The sequence below is a fragment of the Solanum stenotomum genome, chromosome 11 (assembly GCF_019186545.1).
Source record: "Solanum stenotomum isolate F172 chromosome 11, ASM1918654v1, whole genome shotgun sequence".
Classification (NCBI taxonomy): Eukaryota; Viridiplantae; Streptophyta; class Magnoliopsida; order Solanales; family Solanaceae; genus Solanum; species Solanum stenotomum.
In genome coordinates, this window is record NC_064292.1 from 6,374,241 (window position 1) to 6,394,391 (window position 20,151).

A 20,151-nucleotide genomic window follows, 5' to 3' on the forward strand; every position below is an offset into this window, starting at 1 on the left:
AAGGGAAGCCATGTTATTGGGTTAAAACCCTCAAATGGCAGCAGTAGCAGCAACCTGAAAGGCTGGAAAATTAAAAATAGGACTTAAAAGAGTTCAATTTGAACTCAGCAACGGTAACAGTAGCCCAAGGGGCTGGAAAATAAAATTGGACTTTTAAAAAAGTCCAATTTCCAGCAAGCAAGAAGCAGCGAGTGGATTTAAAATTGTCCAAGTTCTATTCGCATTTTGTCTCCATCATATTGTGATTTTGTGATATTTGTTTTTTTTTACTTCTAACATTTATTTTATCTAACTTAGATGAATCCTTGGAAGTTTATTTAAGTAACTCCTCTATTTCGTTAGTTGCTTACTTCAAATATTTAAATTTCTCAAAACCCGTTTTAGGTAAGTCACTCTAAGCTTCAAGACTAACTTGGGAATTATCCATATTCTTTCATAGTTAGTATTTAGCTTTCAAATCCACGCTTAAGTTATTGTGTTGATTTTTCGACTCAAAACTTGACTCGGATAAAATGTTAAGTTTCTTAAAATAAATTAGTTATCTTTTAATTTAACTTAGAACTTTGTATGAATGACTTAAGGATTTTTCTATATCCTTTCTTAGTTATTAAACAAAGTCCTTTAATCCATGTTTGGAGTTTGGATTAATTGTATGGTTCAAAACTAGACTATGGGTAAAAGTTTTCAAGTTAGGTTTATTCTTGATATCTTTACAAGTATCTAAATATTTTTATCTAAGTTTCAAACATGAACTTTTTTTTTTATATATAAGAAATTCTTTTTATAAAATCAGTCAAGCTTTTAAATCCGTCGGTCAACCGCGTGTTAGGGGATTCTCTAAGATGCCTAAACCCTTCCTTAGAGAATTATTTGAACCCTTACCCGACTCTGGTTTATTCAAATGTTTTCTTTTAAAAATTATCCTTTTTAATGGTTTTCTTAATTTTTCCTAAAAATTAAGTGGCGACTTCCAAATAATTCATTTTTCCAAAACATGTACAAAATTGCCAAAGTTGCGAAAATGGTTTCGAAACCTTAGTTTTCGAAATCGAGTCGTAACAACATCTTGTGATATTGTTGCCAATTTGCTTTGATTTTATTTATCTTTCTTTTGACATGAAACTTATCTGAACCTATCTCGTTTCAATGTTACTTAGTTATTATATCAAATTCATTCATTAGTCATTTTCTAATCCTTGTCTTTATTTCTTGCATGAGCTTCCTCGGTTTGAGTCCATTTGACTCCCTTTTATTCCTCTCCTTGCATCTCGAGTTGGTTCAAAACTCAACTCTCATCTCGAGTCAGTCGACCTTTGAAACTGACGGACAGGTTGAATGCACTTAAAAGGGAGCTGGAAATTGAACTTTCAGGTCTTAAAAACCCAAAAGAAGGCAGTATACATGACCTATACAGCTGTATGCACAAGTATACATGGAAAAAACAGCGATATACAGGTCCAAAAATTGAAACAGGCGTTCTGGAAGTTGAATTAGGTTGTATACATTTGGTATACAGCCTTATATACAAAAAAAAAAATGGGCAGGATTCATACAATATACACTGGTATACAACCAGTGTATACAAAAATGGGAATTGAGCCTAAGCCCAAATTCAATTTCTCCCTACTCTTTAATTATTTAATTATGATTATTGATTATTTATTTTTTATCGTGTGTTGACTCTAACTTTAAATTGTCAACTAACCTAATTAAATTCCCCAAACGACAAGTTATTTTCTTTACATTGGATTACTTTTAATACATTCTTTTATTTGTTTTTGTATTCATTTTATCTTACTAATCAAATATATTGGTCATATTTCATTTTAATTAAATCTTTTGTTTTTAAAAGGACATGTTTTTGAATGCCTCTTCCTTTAATCATTTTGCTTATTTAAATGGTTTTAAGTTAACACTTTTCTCAAATGAACTAAAATAAAATAAAATTGTGTGTGTTCTCTTTTTATCAATTGATTTAAAATGGTCTCATTTTTTATTGGTTCAAATTATTATCTTAAAAAAATAAATTAAATAAATTTTAATTAATCTAGTTTTATTGAAATTCTAATTACTTGTATCACAAGTCCAATGAGTCATTTTGAATTCTTTTCTCTAAAAAAGAAAAAATGTGTCGTTTATCTAATTATTTTCTCAAAATTAATAAAATATTGTAATTTATTTAAATATTCTTATGTTAAATTTCTCAAAATTAGTCAAAGTCATTTTAGTCAAATCGCCGGTCAAATGCAAATTAGCGGGCATTTCGAGGGCCTAACACCTTCTCGGAATGTATATTGAACTTCGAACCCGTTTTCAATTGATTTTATCTGTTTAAATCTTTTGAAAACCGTAAGTATTTTTTTCTTGATTTTTTACTAAAAATTAAGTGGCGACTCTGATCTTTTGGAAATTCGATTTCTCTTAAATCATAAGTTTTAATCGGTTTTTGAAGACTCAGTCATTTTTCCTTTATATATATTTTAAAGTAAAACAAGATGAACTAATATAATCAATTAACGAACTTCCTAATTTCAATTGAATAAGATAATAAATTTAGCTAAACTAAATTACTCAAAGCTAAAACCATAATTTAAACTAAACTAATTTAATCAAAATATTTAAGTAAAAAATAAAATCTTTGAGATGATTTTCCAATATTCATAATATATACTAATTATACATAATTATATAATAATGAACTTAATTATAAACTAATTAACTTAAAATATAAGCTATTAATTAATTTAAACTAAATAACCAAATATTTAAATAAAACTAAAATTCTTTTGACACAATTTTCGACCATTCACAAAATATACTAATTAGACACGTAATTATAGAAACTATCATATTTATTATTTTGAAATTTATAAAAATGAAAGAACTACTTAAAATGATTTGAAAATTATTTTGAATTTTATAAAACCAATTATTTCAAATCATTTAGAATTTAGGAAATTCGATGATTAATTTATATTGTGGAGGACCAAAATTGGGTGTCAACAGTCAGGATAATGAAAGGTTGTGAGGATCATATTCACTTGCATTCCCCCCAGACAGGAGATTCCCCGGGTCGAGACCGGAGACTTCCAGAATTACATATTTTTAGACGAGGCCGTGAAAGGCCTGGTACCCCCGAAGAATCTGGATTATTATGATGACACTTCCCAGTCCCAAGGATCCTGACTTGGTTTTCTCCCTTGCTGGCATGTATTGAACAATATTTTATTTTATCTTTTCACTTTACTTGCTTTTTGTAGCACATGGATGCTAGTTTTTCTACTGTTTTTCACAGCCAATAATTAAATGCTAGGTTTTTATAATCTATACTCGGTTTCTGAGCAATGTTTTCAATTACGTGGATTAACCTATACACAATTCGTGTCTAGTTGGGTGACTTAGGAAAACGGAGGAGATAAGGATGAGGTTTTGTTCCGCTCTGGCGGGAAAAATCCCGCACTGGCGGTCCCGCTTTGGCAGGAATATTCCTCCTCAGCGGCCCTGACGAACCCTGCCAACAACTTCTTCTGAGGTTCTTCTCTTTTTCTAAATTCCCCAAAGGTTCCCAGCTATAACATAGGCATTTATGGATAATTCCCTTAGCTGGGATGGTCAGTGTCTACCCCAAGTCAACCCAACGATACGCACTCCAAAATTCATTTTCATAAATTCAACACCACAACCACGTACAATTTTGGATATTTAGTATAGCCTGCTGCTATATCAAGGTTCAGACAAACACTTATTGAGCACATAATCGCATCATAGCATTCAAGAAAACACATTATTCACACCAACAGTTAATTTTGACAATAGGAAGTAAACATTCACGGTTTCAAATTACAATGCACAGATAAATCTAAAATTTTAGTTAATTCGGTCCAAGGATGACCATTACTAATCATACATGCATTTACACAACCCTTAGGGTCAAATACCAATTGGAACCTTCTTAGTTCCAGTTTGCTTTGCTTGTATCCCTTCAGTCGTAACCACGGCGTCCAGTTCACTTTGTTGAGATACCAATTGAAATCGAGAGATACCAATTGGACTAAACTCATACCACAAGTGACACTCGCACGAAAGGAGAGAAAAGTTGGAACAACTTCTTACAATGCTTCCTAGCTTCTTGAAGATTAGATGTGTACGTCAACACTCTAATCCGCAGGAGTCTAGTCCATATTTTGATCTTGTACTTAGAGACCGGTAACCTGGGCTCTGATATCAATTTGTCACGACCCAACCGATCGAATCGTGTGGGCACCTACTCTAAAACCTAAGTAGGAGAACCATCGATTCCCAACCATTTTAAAAACATGTGGAAGACTTAAGGAAACTAAGATAAAATAACTTCATGGAGATTTACATAAAATAAGAGTTTAACAATTAGGAGTTAAGACTTGTAAAGTAATTAACACCCCAGGGATCTAGTCTAAACAGGTACAAGAGCTACTAAGAGTGCAAAGTAAAACATAATAAAGAAGACACAGCTCCTACCATGCGGAAGAAAAAGTAGAAGCTGCTGGAGATTTCATTTGCCTTCACCTATGAAGCATCACTGATCCTGCAACCAGACTATGTCAAAAGGCATAGCAAGAGTAGTATCAGTACAACCACACGTATTGGTAGGCATCATCGGTCAACCCGAATACCCACCGCATAATATGAGAAATTAACTGGTGAAACATGCAATAAGACTGTTCATTCCTCCACCTTTATAGTTCCATATCCTTACCATATTCGAATACTTAAATCCCACTAGTACACGTGTCTCTAACCCTTTACTCATTATGTTCTTAACTTTAACTTATAACTCCAAATTACGCCTATTGAGGCTTACTATCTGTTTTATATTACTACCCCATCACGGGAAAAAACGCAACTATAAACATTGTCACTAAATACCACCTCAAACCTCAACAATAAAACCCATTACCACATTCTAATTAACAAGGATAGCACCGGGACCCTTAGTTCCCCTTTACCATACTGCAACCCGATTTGGAACTCTACCAATCACAATTCACTACACAAACAGAGATCTCCAATTAACTTACAACATCACAACCCACACATATGCCTATATATATATATATATACACTGCACAACCTAGTTATCATGTCAGGAATCAATGCACAATTCCACATTCTCAATATACACATATATGACAAGTCAATGGTTCTCTCATGAAACCCATACCCAAACTGTTAGTTTGTCAGATCGTGGCACCCAATCCAATATGTATGTCGGTACGTGACATCCGATCCAGTTAGTGTGCCAGAACGTAGTACCCAATCCAATGCAAGTTAGTGTATCGGTACGTGACACCCGATCCAAGTTAGTGTGTTGGAACGTAACACCCAATCCATTGAACATATCACAATCACAATGTACATTCTCATAATCATACAATCAAGTGTTGATTTATGGCATACAATTATTCATTCATACTCATTTATGATTATTGTGATCAATAATGCAACATTCACATACATACATGCATTAAAATGAAGCAATTACTAATACACATCACACCAACATGAAATCACAACCATCACCTACCCCTAGTTCATTGACTAAGGCTTTCTCCTACGGTATACGTCTGATTGAATACCTAGGGTATAAGTACAAACATCTTGTTTTGGTGCACGAAAGCCTATGCATGAATTCTACCGTCAAATTCAATATACCACGCGGTGAATAACAGATTTATAACTACTAAATCAAATAAACCTAGCCTACCTAGGTGCCAAGCAGTTGCCCGAAATTATGTCTTCGATTCTTGTTTCTGGACGTCGTGACGGTGGATTTGACCAAGAATTCACAAGCTATCGACCTCCTCACGCTAGAAATCTCTTTATCCTTCCTTCTTAAGCTTAGATCAACTTTTTGAGGGTTTCTAGGGTAATCCTAGCCTATTTTTGGTGTTTTGGGAAAAGGAGGTTTTGCGTTATTTACATTCTGTCTCACACATCCCGCTCTGGCGGCTACTTATCCCGCTAGAGTGTTGCCGCACTAACAGCATTTGGCCTGCTCTAGCGGGACAGTGTCCCCAGTATTTCCTGACGTTTTTCATTTCCTAATTAACGACGATTCGGGTTGTTACATGGTGAGACTATACATACTGCTCTCCCAACTTCATACAGAGGGTCTCGTAGAGTTATTTCAAAAAAAAATCTGAAAGTCATTTCACCAAATATTCATGGGCTAACTAATACACACAAAAATTGAAAAAATCGCCTAGCTAATTCCTATAAAATGGCTCCTAAATGGCCAAAAATACCGCAAATCATGGTGAGGCTATAAGTAATGCTCCCCAAATTCCTTACGGAGGGTCTCGTAAAGTTTTTTCGAAAAATCATTCGGAAGCCATTTCACCAAATATTCATGGGCTAATATACATCAAAAATTGGAAAAGCCTAATTCCTATAGAATGGCTCTTAAATGCCCAAACGCCACAGATAATGGTGAGGCTATACGTACTGCTCCCCTAACTCCTTATGGAGGGTCTCGTAAAGTTTTTTCACAAAAAATCATCTTGAAGCCCTTCACCAAATATTCATGGGCGTTAACACACGGAAATTTAAAAAAACTCACCTAATTTCTATTAAATTGCTCATAAATGCCAAAAAAATATCACGGATCATGATGAGACTATATGTACTACTCCCCAATTTCTTACGGAGGGTTTCATAAAGTTTTGTAAAAAAATCACTCGAAAGTCATTTCTCCAAATATTCATGAACTAACTAACACGCGGAAAAAAATTGAACAATTCACCTAACTTCTAGAGATATCACATGATGACAGCTAAAAGAATACTCAGGTGGTATTATCGTAGTGATAGATTCACACATAATTTGATAAGAGTATTATCTATTTGATAGTGTCAAATAAATATTGCACTAATTATGCGGCAATTATAATTTTACCATGCGACAACCAATTAAATAAAATATTGGATTATATAGATTTTAATGTAGTTATGTGTTTCTAATAGAATCCCATATACTATAGACTAGCAGTATTTGGAGCATCAAAATTATTTTATTTTTGAATGGTAACATTAAAATCTATTTTTATTGGACTTTATGTAACAACTTAGATATCTAAAATCTTAATGCAATAACTAATTGATACTAACTTTCCATAAACTTAACTTGAAGATTGCTTTTTTTTTTTTTTAGATTTTAACAGAATCCCATATACTATAGATTAGCAGTATTTGGACAGTCACAATTATTTTATTTTTGAATGGTAACATTAAAATCTATATTTATTGGACTTTATGTAACAACTCAAATATCTAAAATCTTAATGCAATAACTAATTGATACTAACTTTCCATAAACTTAACTTGAAGATTGTTTTTTAAGATATTAACAGAATCCCATATACTATAGACTAGCAGTATTTGGAGCGTCATAATTATTTTATTTTTGAATGGTAACATTAAAATCTATATTTGTTGGACTTTATGTAATAACTCAAATATCTAAAATCTTAATGCAATAACTAATTGATACTAACTTTCCATAAACTTAACTTGAAGATTGCTTTTTTTTTTTTTAGATTTTAACATAATCCCATATACTATAGACTAGCAGTATTTGGAGCGTCACAATTATTTTATTTTTGAATGGTAACATTAAAATCTATATTTATTGGACTTTATTATGTAACAACTTAGATATCTAAAATCTTAATGCAATAACTAATTGATACTAACTTTCCATAAACTTAACTTGAAGATTGCTTTTTTTTTTTTTTGATTTTAACATAATCCCATATACTATAGACTAGCAGTATTTGGAGCGTCACAATTATTTTATTTTTGAATGGTAACATTAAAATCTATATTTATTGGACTTTATTATGTAACAACTTAGATATCTAAAATCTTAATGCAATAACTAATTGATACTAACTTTCCATAAACTTAACTTGAAGATTGTTTTTTTTTAGATTTTAACTACATCTATTTAGGTAAGTCATTACTGAATACCTTAAAAAACAGATTATGCAATTTATTGATTTTTTCTATATTTTAGTCAGGCTAATTCAACAACTTACCATTATTTAATTATGTGGTCTTATTAGACATCTATAAATATAAGTCAAACACTCTTATTTTTTATTCAAAGATAGAAACTCACTCATATATTCTACTCTTTTATATTTTGTATACTAAAATATGTCTAGAAAGAGGGTGTGTTTGACCACTAGCGATGTTGATGAGGGAATTAATAGAAAAAAAAAATTGGATGAAAAATTAGCATCACTATGTAAGAAAGCATACGAGCTATCCATTCTATGTGATGTAAAGGTCGGAATAGTTATTTCTATTCCGGAAAAAACCGATGTTTTTGCTTGGCCATCTTTACAAGAGGCTCAGAAGATAGTAAATGATCATATAGCTTTTCCAAAACACAAGGTAACTATGCATAACAACTTTCTTCAATCAATTGTCGAAAAACGGGAAGAAGAAGTTAGGAAAGTAGAGGAAACTCTTGAGAAGATGGAAATGGAGAAACTCTTCAATGAAATTTTCAAGGGAAACAAACTCTTAAATGAAGTAAATGTTGGGGAAATAAAGGGTTTGTTAAAGTTAATTGATGTTAAGAGGGTTCAATTTGAACAAAGGAAGATACAAGTTAATGAAATTGTTGCTAATAACAATGTTGGACATCCTTAGAATGTTGATTGTGCATTTAATGCTTTTTATTTTTCTCGTCTTGTCTTTTAATTGCATTTTCTAGTTACATGTTTGTTGCTCTTTGTTCATCTTTTCATGTAATTCTCGTCATTTTAGTGATATATGAAATATATTACTACAAAAAAAAATGTTAAATTGTTTTACATTTCCTTTTGAATGGGTGTAACTTTTGAAATTTGCTTATTCTTTATTGTTAATTTACAATTATACTAACATATAGAGTGAAATTTCATAATCTGACCTATCAAATCGTTGTTATAATAACAACAACAGAAGTAATATTATTTTATCATAAAATACATAGGAATTTAGAGTCATAATTTTCACTATCAGTAAATTGTTAATTTCCGATGGAATTGGTAGAATTTGACACACCAATAATGTTTTGAGTGTATTTTCATGTAAACAATCCTTACCAACGAGCTAAATTCCATAAAAAAAAAAAAATTGGCACTTTTTTTATCTAATAGTATATTTTAATTTTTTTTTATTTTTAGTTGTATTACAAGTTTATGATCCTACAAAAGAGAGCATGCCTTTATGAAAAAGAAAATATCAATTAAACATTCTTGAGAAAAATCTATTTGCAAATGAAATGAGAGTCGGAGCCATGATTTTAAGCTTTGAAATTCGAATTTTAGTTAATCCATATATTGCTAAATGCATGTATTCATGTTCTATATATAATGGTGCATACAATACAACAAAAGAAACATACCGTGGCAATAGATTTTCCTTATATCATTGCATTCAAAATTGTCTTCAGCAACAGTTATTTATATATATTATTACCGCTAAATATAATAGAGCGGCAATTTTTTTTATTGCATCTAAATCCTTTATTTATCATAATTATAGAATCACACATAATTTAATAAGAGTATTATCTATTAGATAGTGTCGAATAAATGTTGCACAAATTATGCGGCAATAATGATTTTACCATGCGACAACCAATTCAACAAAATATTATATTATACAAAATTCTATGTAGTTATTGATAGCTCCAATCTCTCAAATAAACTATAACACCGCGGAAATTCCAACTCATATCAGACCTTGAAATAAATTTCTTCAGACTGGTGTCACAGAAAGCATCTATGGCTCGTAGAAGTATCTACGGACCATAGGTGACTTCGTAGAACCATACTATAAAAAATTGTTCTCAAGTCCAAGTTTCACGAACCGGACTAGAGCTCATAGAACCTTCTACAGTTCGTAGAAGGGCCTCGTGGACTCCAAGTCTTGAAACACCCTGTAAGCTTTCTACGATTGAACAAGACTGCTCGTCAAAGTTCCTAGGGGCCGTAGAAAGGATCTATAGACCCCAACTTCAGAGATCCAGAACCCAACTTGTTTTCTACGAGAGGGTTGACGGTCTGTAGACTTTTGTACGAATGGTAGATGGCCTTCCGTAGATGACTTCTATCAGTTTTTGAGATGGGCTATCTTTAGTATTTTCCCGCCCTTTCTAATCTTATACCCCAATTTTTTTACACCTAATTAAGGTCACAAGAAATCCATAGCACAAAGTTTAGTTGGAAGCTTTCTTATCGATTAAGTGTTGATATAAGATTATACTTAGGTCAACTTCAAATGATCATATCTCTCAGCATTTAATGAATTAGGTAGCTTATAATTCATCAAATTAAAGGCCTGTGAATCTTCTATCCAATGCCACAAAGTTTGCATCATTTTGAGTTTGGAGTAAAAAGTTTTGCTCGTTTTAGTGAATCCTTGTCAGGAAGTCGAAGTTCTACGTAGAGCCTTTTGTGAAGGGTTGTTGCACTTTTTTTTAGGAACTTCTTGCATGTGTTCCAAGCTTATGTTGGTCCTTTCCCAAGCTTTCTAACCCCATTTTAAGTAGTTTTGAGTGTTTTAACGGAGTATATCATTCAAGTAACTAGATTTCCTTCAAAATCATCAATCTAAACATTCAAGTATCTAGAAATTCTATCAAAACTCACCTAGGGTTCCTCTTCTCAATCAAGAACCTAAAACTTCCATTTCAAAAATTCAAGATACAAAGAGAATCCTTCCACCCAAGGTTTTCCCAAGTTCTTCCACTCTAAGAACTTCATAAAAAAGTTTCTTCTCTCAAGATCAAGCACCAAGATTCCTAGATCAAAGATTTCCTGGTGAAAATTTAGTATTTTTGACGTTTTACTTCATTGATCGCTACATCACATTCCTAGTGCAATAAAAGGCAAAATATGCATCACACTCGTAGTGTAATAAATGGTAGAGCATGGATAACATCTTTTTTAGTTGTAAAGAATACATTATCTTAGGAGTAGAAGAGCATGTGATGTATTTGGCAACTTATTAAAAATGGTTCTGAGGTTGGTGGTAAATTTATCAATTGGACGTGTAATCGGCCTTCCTACATATATGGTGAATTGCAAGATAAGGTATAACATTAAATATGGGAGCGAACATGGGGTTTGCAGATTGAGAAAAGCATTATATGAGCTAAAAAAAGCTCCATGAGCTTCGTATAACAACAACAACACTCGAGTTAAAGTGGCGTTTCATTGAACACACATGCAGTGATATGACTTTTTGATAAATCAGAGAATTGCATAGAACAACACATAGTTAAAAGGATGAAACAGAACACAAAGGATATTGAACTGATTCAATAAAAATGCAAACAAAGGTTATGAAATAGTAGCAACAAAAACAACGAAAGTGAATTAGGAGAGAGGAGGTGCATCTTCGCCCTCAGAGTACTCATCCTCTTCATTTCTGGATAGAGCCTGCTCCATGGCTTCTCTTGCAGAATTAACAGCAGCGTTAGCTTCAGTAATAGCCAACGGAAGATCAAGGCCGTCTTGAATCTCATGAAGGGTGTTCAACCGAGTTTTTAGAGCCACCCAATTCCTGTCCATTTCAGCTTCATACTTATCAGTGTTGCGTTTCACCTGCAATGCGTTTAGCTTGCCTTCAACTCGAACTTTGTCTGTTGCATCCTTATGACGTAGCTCATGAACCAATGCTAAATCAGCCTCTAACTTGGCCACCTTTTCTTGCAAGGTATAGTGCGTGGAGTGAAGAATAGCGTATCTGTCCTTCCTTAAAGAGACTTCCTCGAGTAGATTCTTGTTGGCTTTGGTTATAACGTACAATTCAACTTCCTTCTCCTCTTTCTCCCACTGAATTTCTTGAAGTTTTTGGTTCAAAGAGGATGTCGTAACCTTTAGAATCTCATTGTCAGTCTCGAGCCTTTGATTCTTTGACCTCAGCTCACTTGCCTCGGCCTGGAGCTTTTCATTCTTTGACCGCAGCTCATTTTCCTCCATAGGAGCTTTTCCTATTCGACGTTGTGGTTGAACAATTTCTTTTTCACCTCTCTCCTCATTGGGAGGAGACGGTTGTGAGCTGTCCATCAAGGATAGGGAAGATGAATGTTAGGACAAAACACATATTTCATTGCTAATGAAAGAAAACAAGTATCGTATCGAATCGAATTGACCTTAGTACATACATGGTTCCGTGGGACATATTTCCCATGTCATTTTCTTGTAACATGTTGTAGCGTGAGAACCAATTTCTTGGAGCCTAATCAAATAAATGTACAAAAATTAGCTTGTAATTATATTTATTTTGATTTACAAAAAAATAATGAATTATTTGAAAATGTAACAATTTATATGCATCAATTGTTGAAAGAAAAAAAGAGGAATAAATTTACCATAAGAGCTTTGAGAGGATCAGTGGATGACTTAGTTGCACTATGAGAGAGAGTCTTTTCGTTTGACGACATTTTTTTAATCATATATATCCTGTAAAATAAATTGAGAATTACAAAATAGACAAAAAGATTATATTAACGTCATGCAATTTAATTATTGTGATCGTGAAAACATACAAGATTGTAGCATGTAGTAAAATCTATAATTAAAGATATATTAAAGTCTAGAATATTAGAAAATATTAATCAAACAAAATGAAAATCACACACACAGACAAGTTTTTTTATAGCTTATATTTTACAGAAGATATTAATATGAAAGTTCAGTACTTTTAGTATATATTTATCTTACTACATGTTGTTAATGCCACTAAAGATTTGTGTCCTGAAAATCTATGTTGGATTGTTGCAATTAGAAGAATTCATTTTTATGTAATTAATATTTTGATACATATAACTTTTCTAATAAAAAATCATTAATTCTAACTGAGACATTCTATTATTTTAATTTATAGTAGTCTAAAAATGTAGTTGCCATCCAACTCTTGCTTATTCATACAATATTTGTCTAATTTGAACCCAAAAAAAAATTGTTTAAAAAATAAAAATAATAAAAATAAAAAGAGGAACGATGGGAAATGATAAAATTAGAAAATCTTTTAGGTTAAAGAAAAATAATTAAAGATTTTTTTTTTTTTTGATGACAAGGGAAACCCGCAACCGCTACCCTTTGGGTGCGCACAGGGTAAAACTCCCGCTCCTATGCAATAGCTCGCAAAGAAAATAATTAAAGATTTTCCTTTTTTGTTCACAGCAACTCACCTCTGATTTAGGTAATTGAATTGCCACATCATTATTGATTTCAAAAAGATGTATATTTAAAGACTTGCTACAATAGAATATATTCAAGAAAAATTAATCTAGAATTTTTAACACAGTTTATATGGATAAAATAATTTTATTTAAAATCTAAAAATAAATAAATAAATACAGATGTATGAAACAAAAATAAAGAAAATAATCCTAATTTCTTTAGGTTATCTTTGAAAGTGATTAACTTTTAAGAGTCTTAACAACTCAAATTTTCAACTTTATGATATCTCAAATTTTAAATCTATACCATTTATGAAATTAAATGTTAATGTTTTTTTCCTTTTCCAGTATTGTATATGTTGTGATACAAAATTTGAATTATATAATCTAAAGAAAAAAAACGAATGTAGGTCCATAGACTCGTTAACTAGGACTCACAAAATAATTTGTAGAAAAAATGAAGAATTAAAAGAGAAAAATTATGCTAAAGTATATATGAGAAATGAAAGAAAAAGAGAGGAAAGCACCTTTTATGAGTTTTGAGGTATGTGGAAAAATAAAGAACAAAAATGTTTATATTTATAGGATTATGAAATTCAATGAGAAAAATGGTCAATGAAGTTGCATCTTTATTTAATTTCTTATTAATTATATTATGACAGTAAGAAAAGGGCAAGGACAAAAAATATTAATTTAAAAGATTGAGAATTATTTTTTCTTGGCAACTTCTTAAATAGTTCCAGATCACACCACAAATATATATTTAAAAAAACAAGAATATGAATAAAAAATAACTTGTTTAATTTAGGAAAAAGTATAAATATATTTCAAATCTAAGTAAAGTAGTTATACAAAATAACTCAATGTAATACCATAAATTAATTAGAATATACACTATGGATTGAAATTAAATTTAGATTGTTAGATAGTATCACTATTGTGGATTAATAATTAAGCAAACAAATAATTAACTAACACGTCATTAGTCAGAAATTGCAATTCACACTAACGACATAATTGTTGACATGTTATATTGGGGAAAAAAATAACATTTTGATTAAAATCGACTCTATAAATCAAGTGAAGAGGTTGTAATACTTCTATGAGTGAGGACAATTCAATGTAATATTTGAAATCAACATAAATTATACGGTATACGTCAAAATTAAACTTCAGGGATTTAAAAAGAAAACTCTAAAAATTAAAAAGTTAAATGTCATTAGTACTCTTCTTATTAACAAAATTATCCAAACTTGACGTGCTAATAGTTGTGATTAGTCTCCTCTTGAAAAACTAAAATCCCTATTTATCATTGAAATTATCCCAACAAAAAAATTCATCTTGAGTTAACTTCCCTAGAATTTTGAATATTGTGTCTGAATACATTTCATTCAAAGTTTATAGCAATAACAATATACACAGACCTAATTTTTACTTCAAATTTAAAATATCTTATTAAAATTTAGTGAAAAAAGATGCACAATAAAGTTTCCTGTTGTTCATTTTGTAATATGGAGAAAATCAGATATGACATATATATACTAATCAAAAGAAACTTTCATTCATTGTTGTATATTTAAGTACAGATTAGTTATGATGATATTTTTTAGGTTTATCTACACTAGATAGCAATAATACATAAAAATAAAACTACAACTATACAAGTTTATAGAGAAGATAATGAATGATCCAGGGTTTGAAGTTTATTGATTTTAAAACATAACCTTTTTTTTCTTATCGAGGTTCTCGATAGATTATTTATACATATCAAGTGAATTTCTCCGCCCTTGTGGCTCTAAGCACGCCTGTATTCATCCCCGCAGTCACCAATAACTTTTTGAAGATCTCTGCCCTTGTTTGTAACTTGTAGGATGTTGCTAATGTCTTCTTCATCAAGAACAAGAGAAAACACAGCATTGGCATCTTTAATATGTTGCGACAGACCGAGCCTAACACCTATCATTGATCCTGCCACGGCTGGCTGCAGTTGTGCAACAGTTTTTGTCAAAATGAAACAGATTCACATGAATCTTTTTCGAGTTTAAGTTATATACACCGTTAGTGTATCAGGTCATCCTAGTTTGTCTTATTCTCGAGATAAAAGATTCCACATTTAGAGTAAAAGATACTTTGCACTGACGGTGTATATAACTTAAATTAATTGTTTTCTTTCGTTACTCGAGAAAATGATGAAAACTGGAAAATACCTGATCCAGTATAAATCTCACAGCAACTGTTGGAATAGAGACTCCATGTTTGTTGGAAACAGTTTTCAGTGTCCTGAGCAACTCTTGAAAGAGGCTCCACCCTCCCCAAGCATCAACCATCTGCAATTGTTTTTTGAAACACAGTAAATTTGTTGATCCAATACGGAACTATATCTTGCTGTAAAAAAAGAGAAAACATTTCTAATGCCAACGAAACACGAGGGCACATAATACAGTTTGTTAAGCTCCGGTTCCCCAAATATAGGTGGATCTAGGATTTGAAAGGTTATGAGTTATGAAGTTTCTATGTTGGCATAACACATTCAAACATTACAGCGAAAAGTAGTTTTTCCAGGGTAATTACCCTTTTGTACTTCTGTAGTGAAGGAGTGTTCAATGCAGGGCCAGCAAAAGGTATCGTTAAGTTGGTATCGAGGAACTTTTCAGATAATAACCCTCCCATTACTGTTCCATACCTGCATTCAAACAAAATTTAGTAATACATCAGAGTCATGTTACTAGACAATCACATTAACAGATTAAATAAATCATGTATCGTTCTAACAAGTTGAGAGAGAGAGAGAGAGAGAGACGTTATAAGTTTGACTCCTGTAAGCTGACAAAGCTCTGCCATTTTCTGTTGAGGACGCATGTCAACAATTGAATGTTGTACCTGCAGAAACAAATCCTTTTACTTCAAAGCTGAAAATACGAAGTAAAGGGCAGAACAATGAGAACTGCCTAGAACTCGATACCTGATTGCTAACAACCGGAATCCCATTTTCCAGAATTATCCTTAATCTCTCAGTGTCAAAATTAGTCAGAGCAATGGTCTTAATCTTGCCTGCATGTAAGCTGTGTCACTATGTAGCCTATCGACAACTCTGAGATGAAAGCTCCAAGACAGAAATATACAACTAACCTTCTCCTTTGAGATCCGTGAGGTGCTTTAGTGCGTCTAAGTATCCAGGATTAGAGTAGTCCCACCTGGTTTTCAAGCAGAACAACAAAGAGTAAGAGAAACTAACAGTTTTGATTCCGAATTATTTCAGTTGATGACCGTAAAGACTATGATGCAGCCTGGATTAGTGCAATAAGAAAAAGAATTCTTCTCGGATCCCAAGGGCCAAAATTTGTCTGGTATGACTTGTGAGACAGTTCAACTTGAAGTTCATAAAGGTAAAGATCGCGATATACTACATACTAAAGAAGTGAACTTAACATGGTGAGGCAATTTTGTCCACTTAAAGGATAACATTTCAGAAGGAAACATGAAAACTCATTTCTCAAGATATTGCTCACATCCTTCATCTCAGAAGATCAAAAACCTCAAGGAAACGAAATTTCATTACAAAATAATTTTGTATTGTACTCCGGTAAGAGTAGAACAAGATAAGTTTTTCCTGACCTATTGTCTTGTGCAACTTACAGTAAGCTCTTTTTGTGCTAAACCACTTTAAATCCCAAGATGATAAGAAGAGCTGTAACTACTTGGTGTTATTTCATATCTAAACATCAGATGAACCGTCTATTATTAATTTATCACTGCCATTTCCTAACACGTGAACAATGACATATTAACAAAGACTAGAGATGGTTATTACCAATGAAATTGAAGCATGTCCAAGGCTGCAACATCCATCCTTCTTCTTGAAACATCAATGCTCTCACTGACAAAGCTGCGGCTCATCTTGACCGGTGGTGGCACCCATTTGGTAAGACTGGAGGTAAATCAGAAGAATAACTTTACGGGTTGAATTCCTTCCTCAAGCTCAACACAGAAAATTCTAATGCCTTTGTTACTCACCCTCTCACAGTTTCTAGAAGTTCTGGTGGGCGCTCTCTACGTACTCTGTTAATGAAGATGCCATAAAGATCTTCCGCAGGTCCATCTGCAAGGCCAACAATGATAAGAAAATTTTTTACTTACAAGCATCGAGTCTTTGTTATCCAACTCAAACACTTCTCTAATCCTACAAAATATGTTCCGTTAGTATGTATCAACAAAATTAGATCGATTAATACAATACAAGTCACGCGCCACAGAGAAAACATTCCACCAGCATGAAATTATGACATAAGCAATGTAAGCATAGGAGCAACAATAAACAAGAAGATTAATTTTTACATATATCAGCCAAGTCAAAAGTGTTAAGTCCAGCATCAGCATATTGAAGCATAGCATCAACTGCAGTGTCTCGTTCAATTCTTCCCCATCCACCACTAGTCTGCCACGTCCCATTGACAACTCTACATATATCCAGTGAATCTTTCCCATTCTTAACTATAGCCCGTAGCTTATCTTCAGTTAACAAGCACTGGAATGGCCTTGGCGTTAATGTCCTTGCTTCATTTGCTCTAAAAGACTTAATCTTGATAGAGTTCAACAAGAACTGACGAAAACTGTTGTTCAAGAGCTTTACCATTCTTGATCAATAAAATAGTTTAAAGGGTAGTTGAAGAACCATCCCACTTTACCTAGAATGACAACCAAAATATGACTAGTCACTAGTTCATTTGAAATAAGGCTTCTCTTATCTGGTTTTGATCTTTTAGCTCCTCATCCATTGTCTGTCCAGAAATATTTGGACAACATTTCCAAATTCTCTCTCCTTTTTAAAAAAGGAAAATTAACTTAAATAGTCACGCACCCACAAAAAATAGCCGAGAAATGTATAATATGTGTATACTAGCTAGCATTTTGTTAGTAATATTTTAGGCTGAGTGGTCAAATGTGTAACTTCACCTAACATATATCCTTGTCAAAATGAACGTTGTTGGCATGAGAGGACCATAAGTGCAAATACAACATCTGTGGTAAGAAATTGAAAATTCTCAAAAGAAAAGGGGGTTAATAGGGAAAATCCAAAAAATAACAGATATGCAGACGTGTCCAAACATAACACACAAGAACATCTAACACAAACTGTGACAATAACATGCAACGTATGACCAACATGGATTGTGGTGCATTGGTGGAGTGTTTCACCCTTAACCAGAGGTCTTGAGTTCAAGCCCTGGGTATGGAGAAAATCTTGTTGGGAGCGTCACCCCCAAATGAGCCCTGCAAAGCGCGATTCGAATTTAGTCGAAGCTCAAATCTGGGCTCCGAACACCAGGTGGAAAATCAAAAAAAAAAAAAAAACATGCAACGTATGAGGTTAACAAACCACAATCACTACTTGTCATACGTATAAAATAGCGGAATCAAATTTTCATTAATTTTTCTTTCAAAATATAAAAAGTAGGCAAAATAAAATTCAAAATTCATTATACATAAGAATAGATACTCATACTCCCTCCATTTCAATTTATTTTAACTTGACACGAATTTTACAAAGCAAAGAAAGAATTTTGAATNATGGAGAAAATCTTGTTGGGAGCGCCACCCCCGAATGAGCCCTGCAGAGCGCGATCCGAATTTAGTCGGAGCTCCAATGTGGGCTTCGAACACCGGGTGGAAAATTAAAAAAAAAAAAAAACATGCAACGTATGAGGTTAACAAACCACAATCACTACTTGCCATACGTATAAAGTAGCGGAATCAAATTTTCATTAATTTTTCTTTCAAAATATAAAAAGTAGGCAAAATAAAATTCAAAATTCATTATACATAAGAATAGATACTCATACTCCCTCCATTTCAATTTATTTTAACTTGACACGAATTTTACAAAGCAAAGAAAGAATTTTGAATTGTACAAGCTTAAACTAAAAATATGTTAATGGTTCGTAATCATAATCATATTAAATGAAAAATTAAAACTAAATAATTAGTTAAAAAAATATAAACTAATTCATACAGTGGTCAGCCATGTCGAAAGTAGAAAGCCCAGCGTCTGCATAATTAAGCATAGCATCAACGGCGTCGTTTCGATCGATTCTTCCCCATCCACCACTAGTTTGCCACATCCCGTTCAATACTCTGCATATTTCCAGATTATCGTCGCCGTTCTTCAGCAATTCCCGCCGGTTTTCTTTCGCCGCCGTCGCTACCTCCGCCGCCGGCGACGGCGAGCAACACCTAATCGGAACCGCACATTTTCTCCTACTCCTTATACTTCTACAGCTGCTAGCGTAGCTTAAAGGAGTGAATTTTTGGAGATTGCAGAAGGCTTGTTGTGTAGAAATGGCAGTCGACCCCATTTTTGTTTTCCGATTCGAGTTTCTACTAGCTTTGAATTGAACCTTTCGTTTATCAGGTGAAGGTTCTGGATGTATACTTGTGTAATGACGATTATGGCCCTACTATATGTTGAAAAGTCTAGTTAAAAACGTCAAAATCATATTTAAACTATATCTTTTTATTGAGCTTCGTACTTGAATATTATTGAGAGCGTGAGTTTATTACCCGATTATAACCCAAAAGTTAGCGAAACACATCTCGATTAACTTTGGTTGATTTTTTTTATACTCATTTTCTTACTTAAAAAATCTGCTACATAGAAAAATAATTCCATTTCCCAAAAATATTAGATTAAAAGTTAAGATTACGAACAAATGCGTCTAGAAGCATTTTTAGACAAATATTTGGTCTAGTGAATGTCTAGGTGTGTTTTGCTAACCATTGACCGATGATAGTTTAGGTAAGAAACTCAATAAAGTGAAATAGTTTAGACGTGTTTTCGACCCTTATCTCTAAAAAGTATGATACATAAATGTGTTTAATTTAGTTTTACTTGACATTTATGCTCTTCAAATTTGATTATGCTCACATAGA

The 20,151-nt window shown here is 32.7% G+C and overlaps 1 protein-coding gene across 2 annotated transcripts; it reads right to left on the minus strand.

Annotated features, from left to right (window-relative positions):
* Window positions 1-14,761: 14,761 nt before the first annotated feature.
* LOC125844109 (flagellar radial spoke protein 5) lies at window positions 14,762-19,623 on the minus strand. Of its 2 annotated transcripts, none has more exons than XM_049523359.1 (9): window positions 19,235-19,623; window positions 17,239-17,323; window positions 17,036-17,152; window positions 16,354-16,418; window positions 16,187-16,275; window positions 16,025-16,104; window positions 15,796-15,907; window positions 15,432-15,551; window positions 14,762-15,205 (listed from the first exon to the last, which is right to left on the minus strand). In XM_049523359.1, the coding sequence occupies exons 1-9, from the start codon at window positions 19,575-19,577 to the stop codon at window positions 15,020-15,022; spliced, it is 1,197 nt and encodes a 398-aa protein (XP_049379316.1). In that variant the 5' UTR covers window positions 19,578-19,623; the 3' UTR covers window positions 14,762-15,019. The 2 variants fall into 2 exon arrangements, with proteins under 2 accessions (XP_049379316.1, XP_049379317.1); XM_049523360.1 differs by lacking the exon at window positions 19,235-19,623 and adding an exon at window positions 17,560-17,919.
* Window positions 19,624-20,151: the final 528 nt, after the last annotated feature.

What these genes read in the sequence shown, in the direction of transcription:
- LOC125844109 (XM_049523359.1), bottom strand. Translation starts at nt 19,577, where the DNA reads ATGGGGTCGACTGCCATTTCTACACAACAAGCCTTCTGCAATCTCCAA. An exon ending in CTTCTAGAAACTGTGAGAGG is followed by an intron (nt 17,153 to 17,238) that starts GTGAGTAACAAA and finishes ATTTACCTCCAG; the next exon opens with TCTTACCAAATGGGTGCCAC. An exon ending in CACTACAGAAGTACAAAAGG is followed by an intron (nt 15,552 to 15,795) that starts GTAATTACCCTG and finishes AAACAATTGCAG; the next exon opens with ATGGTTGATGCTTGGGGAGG.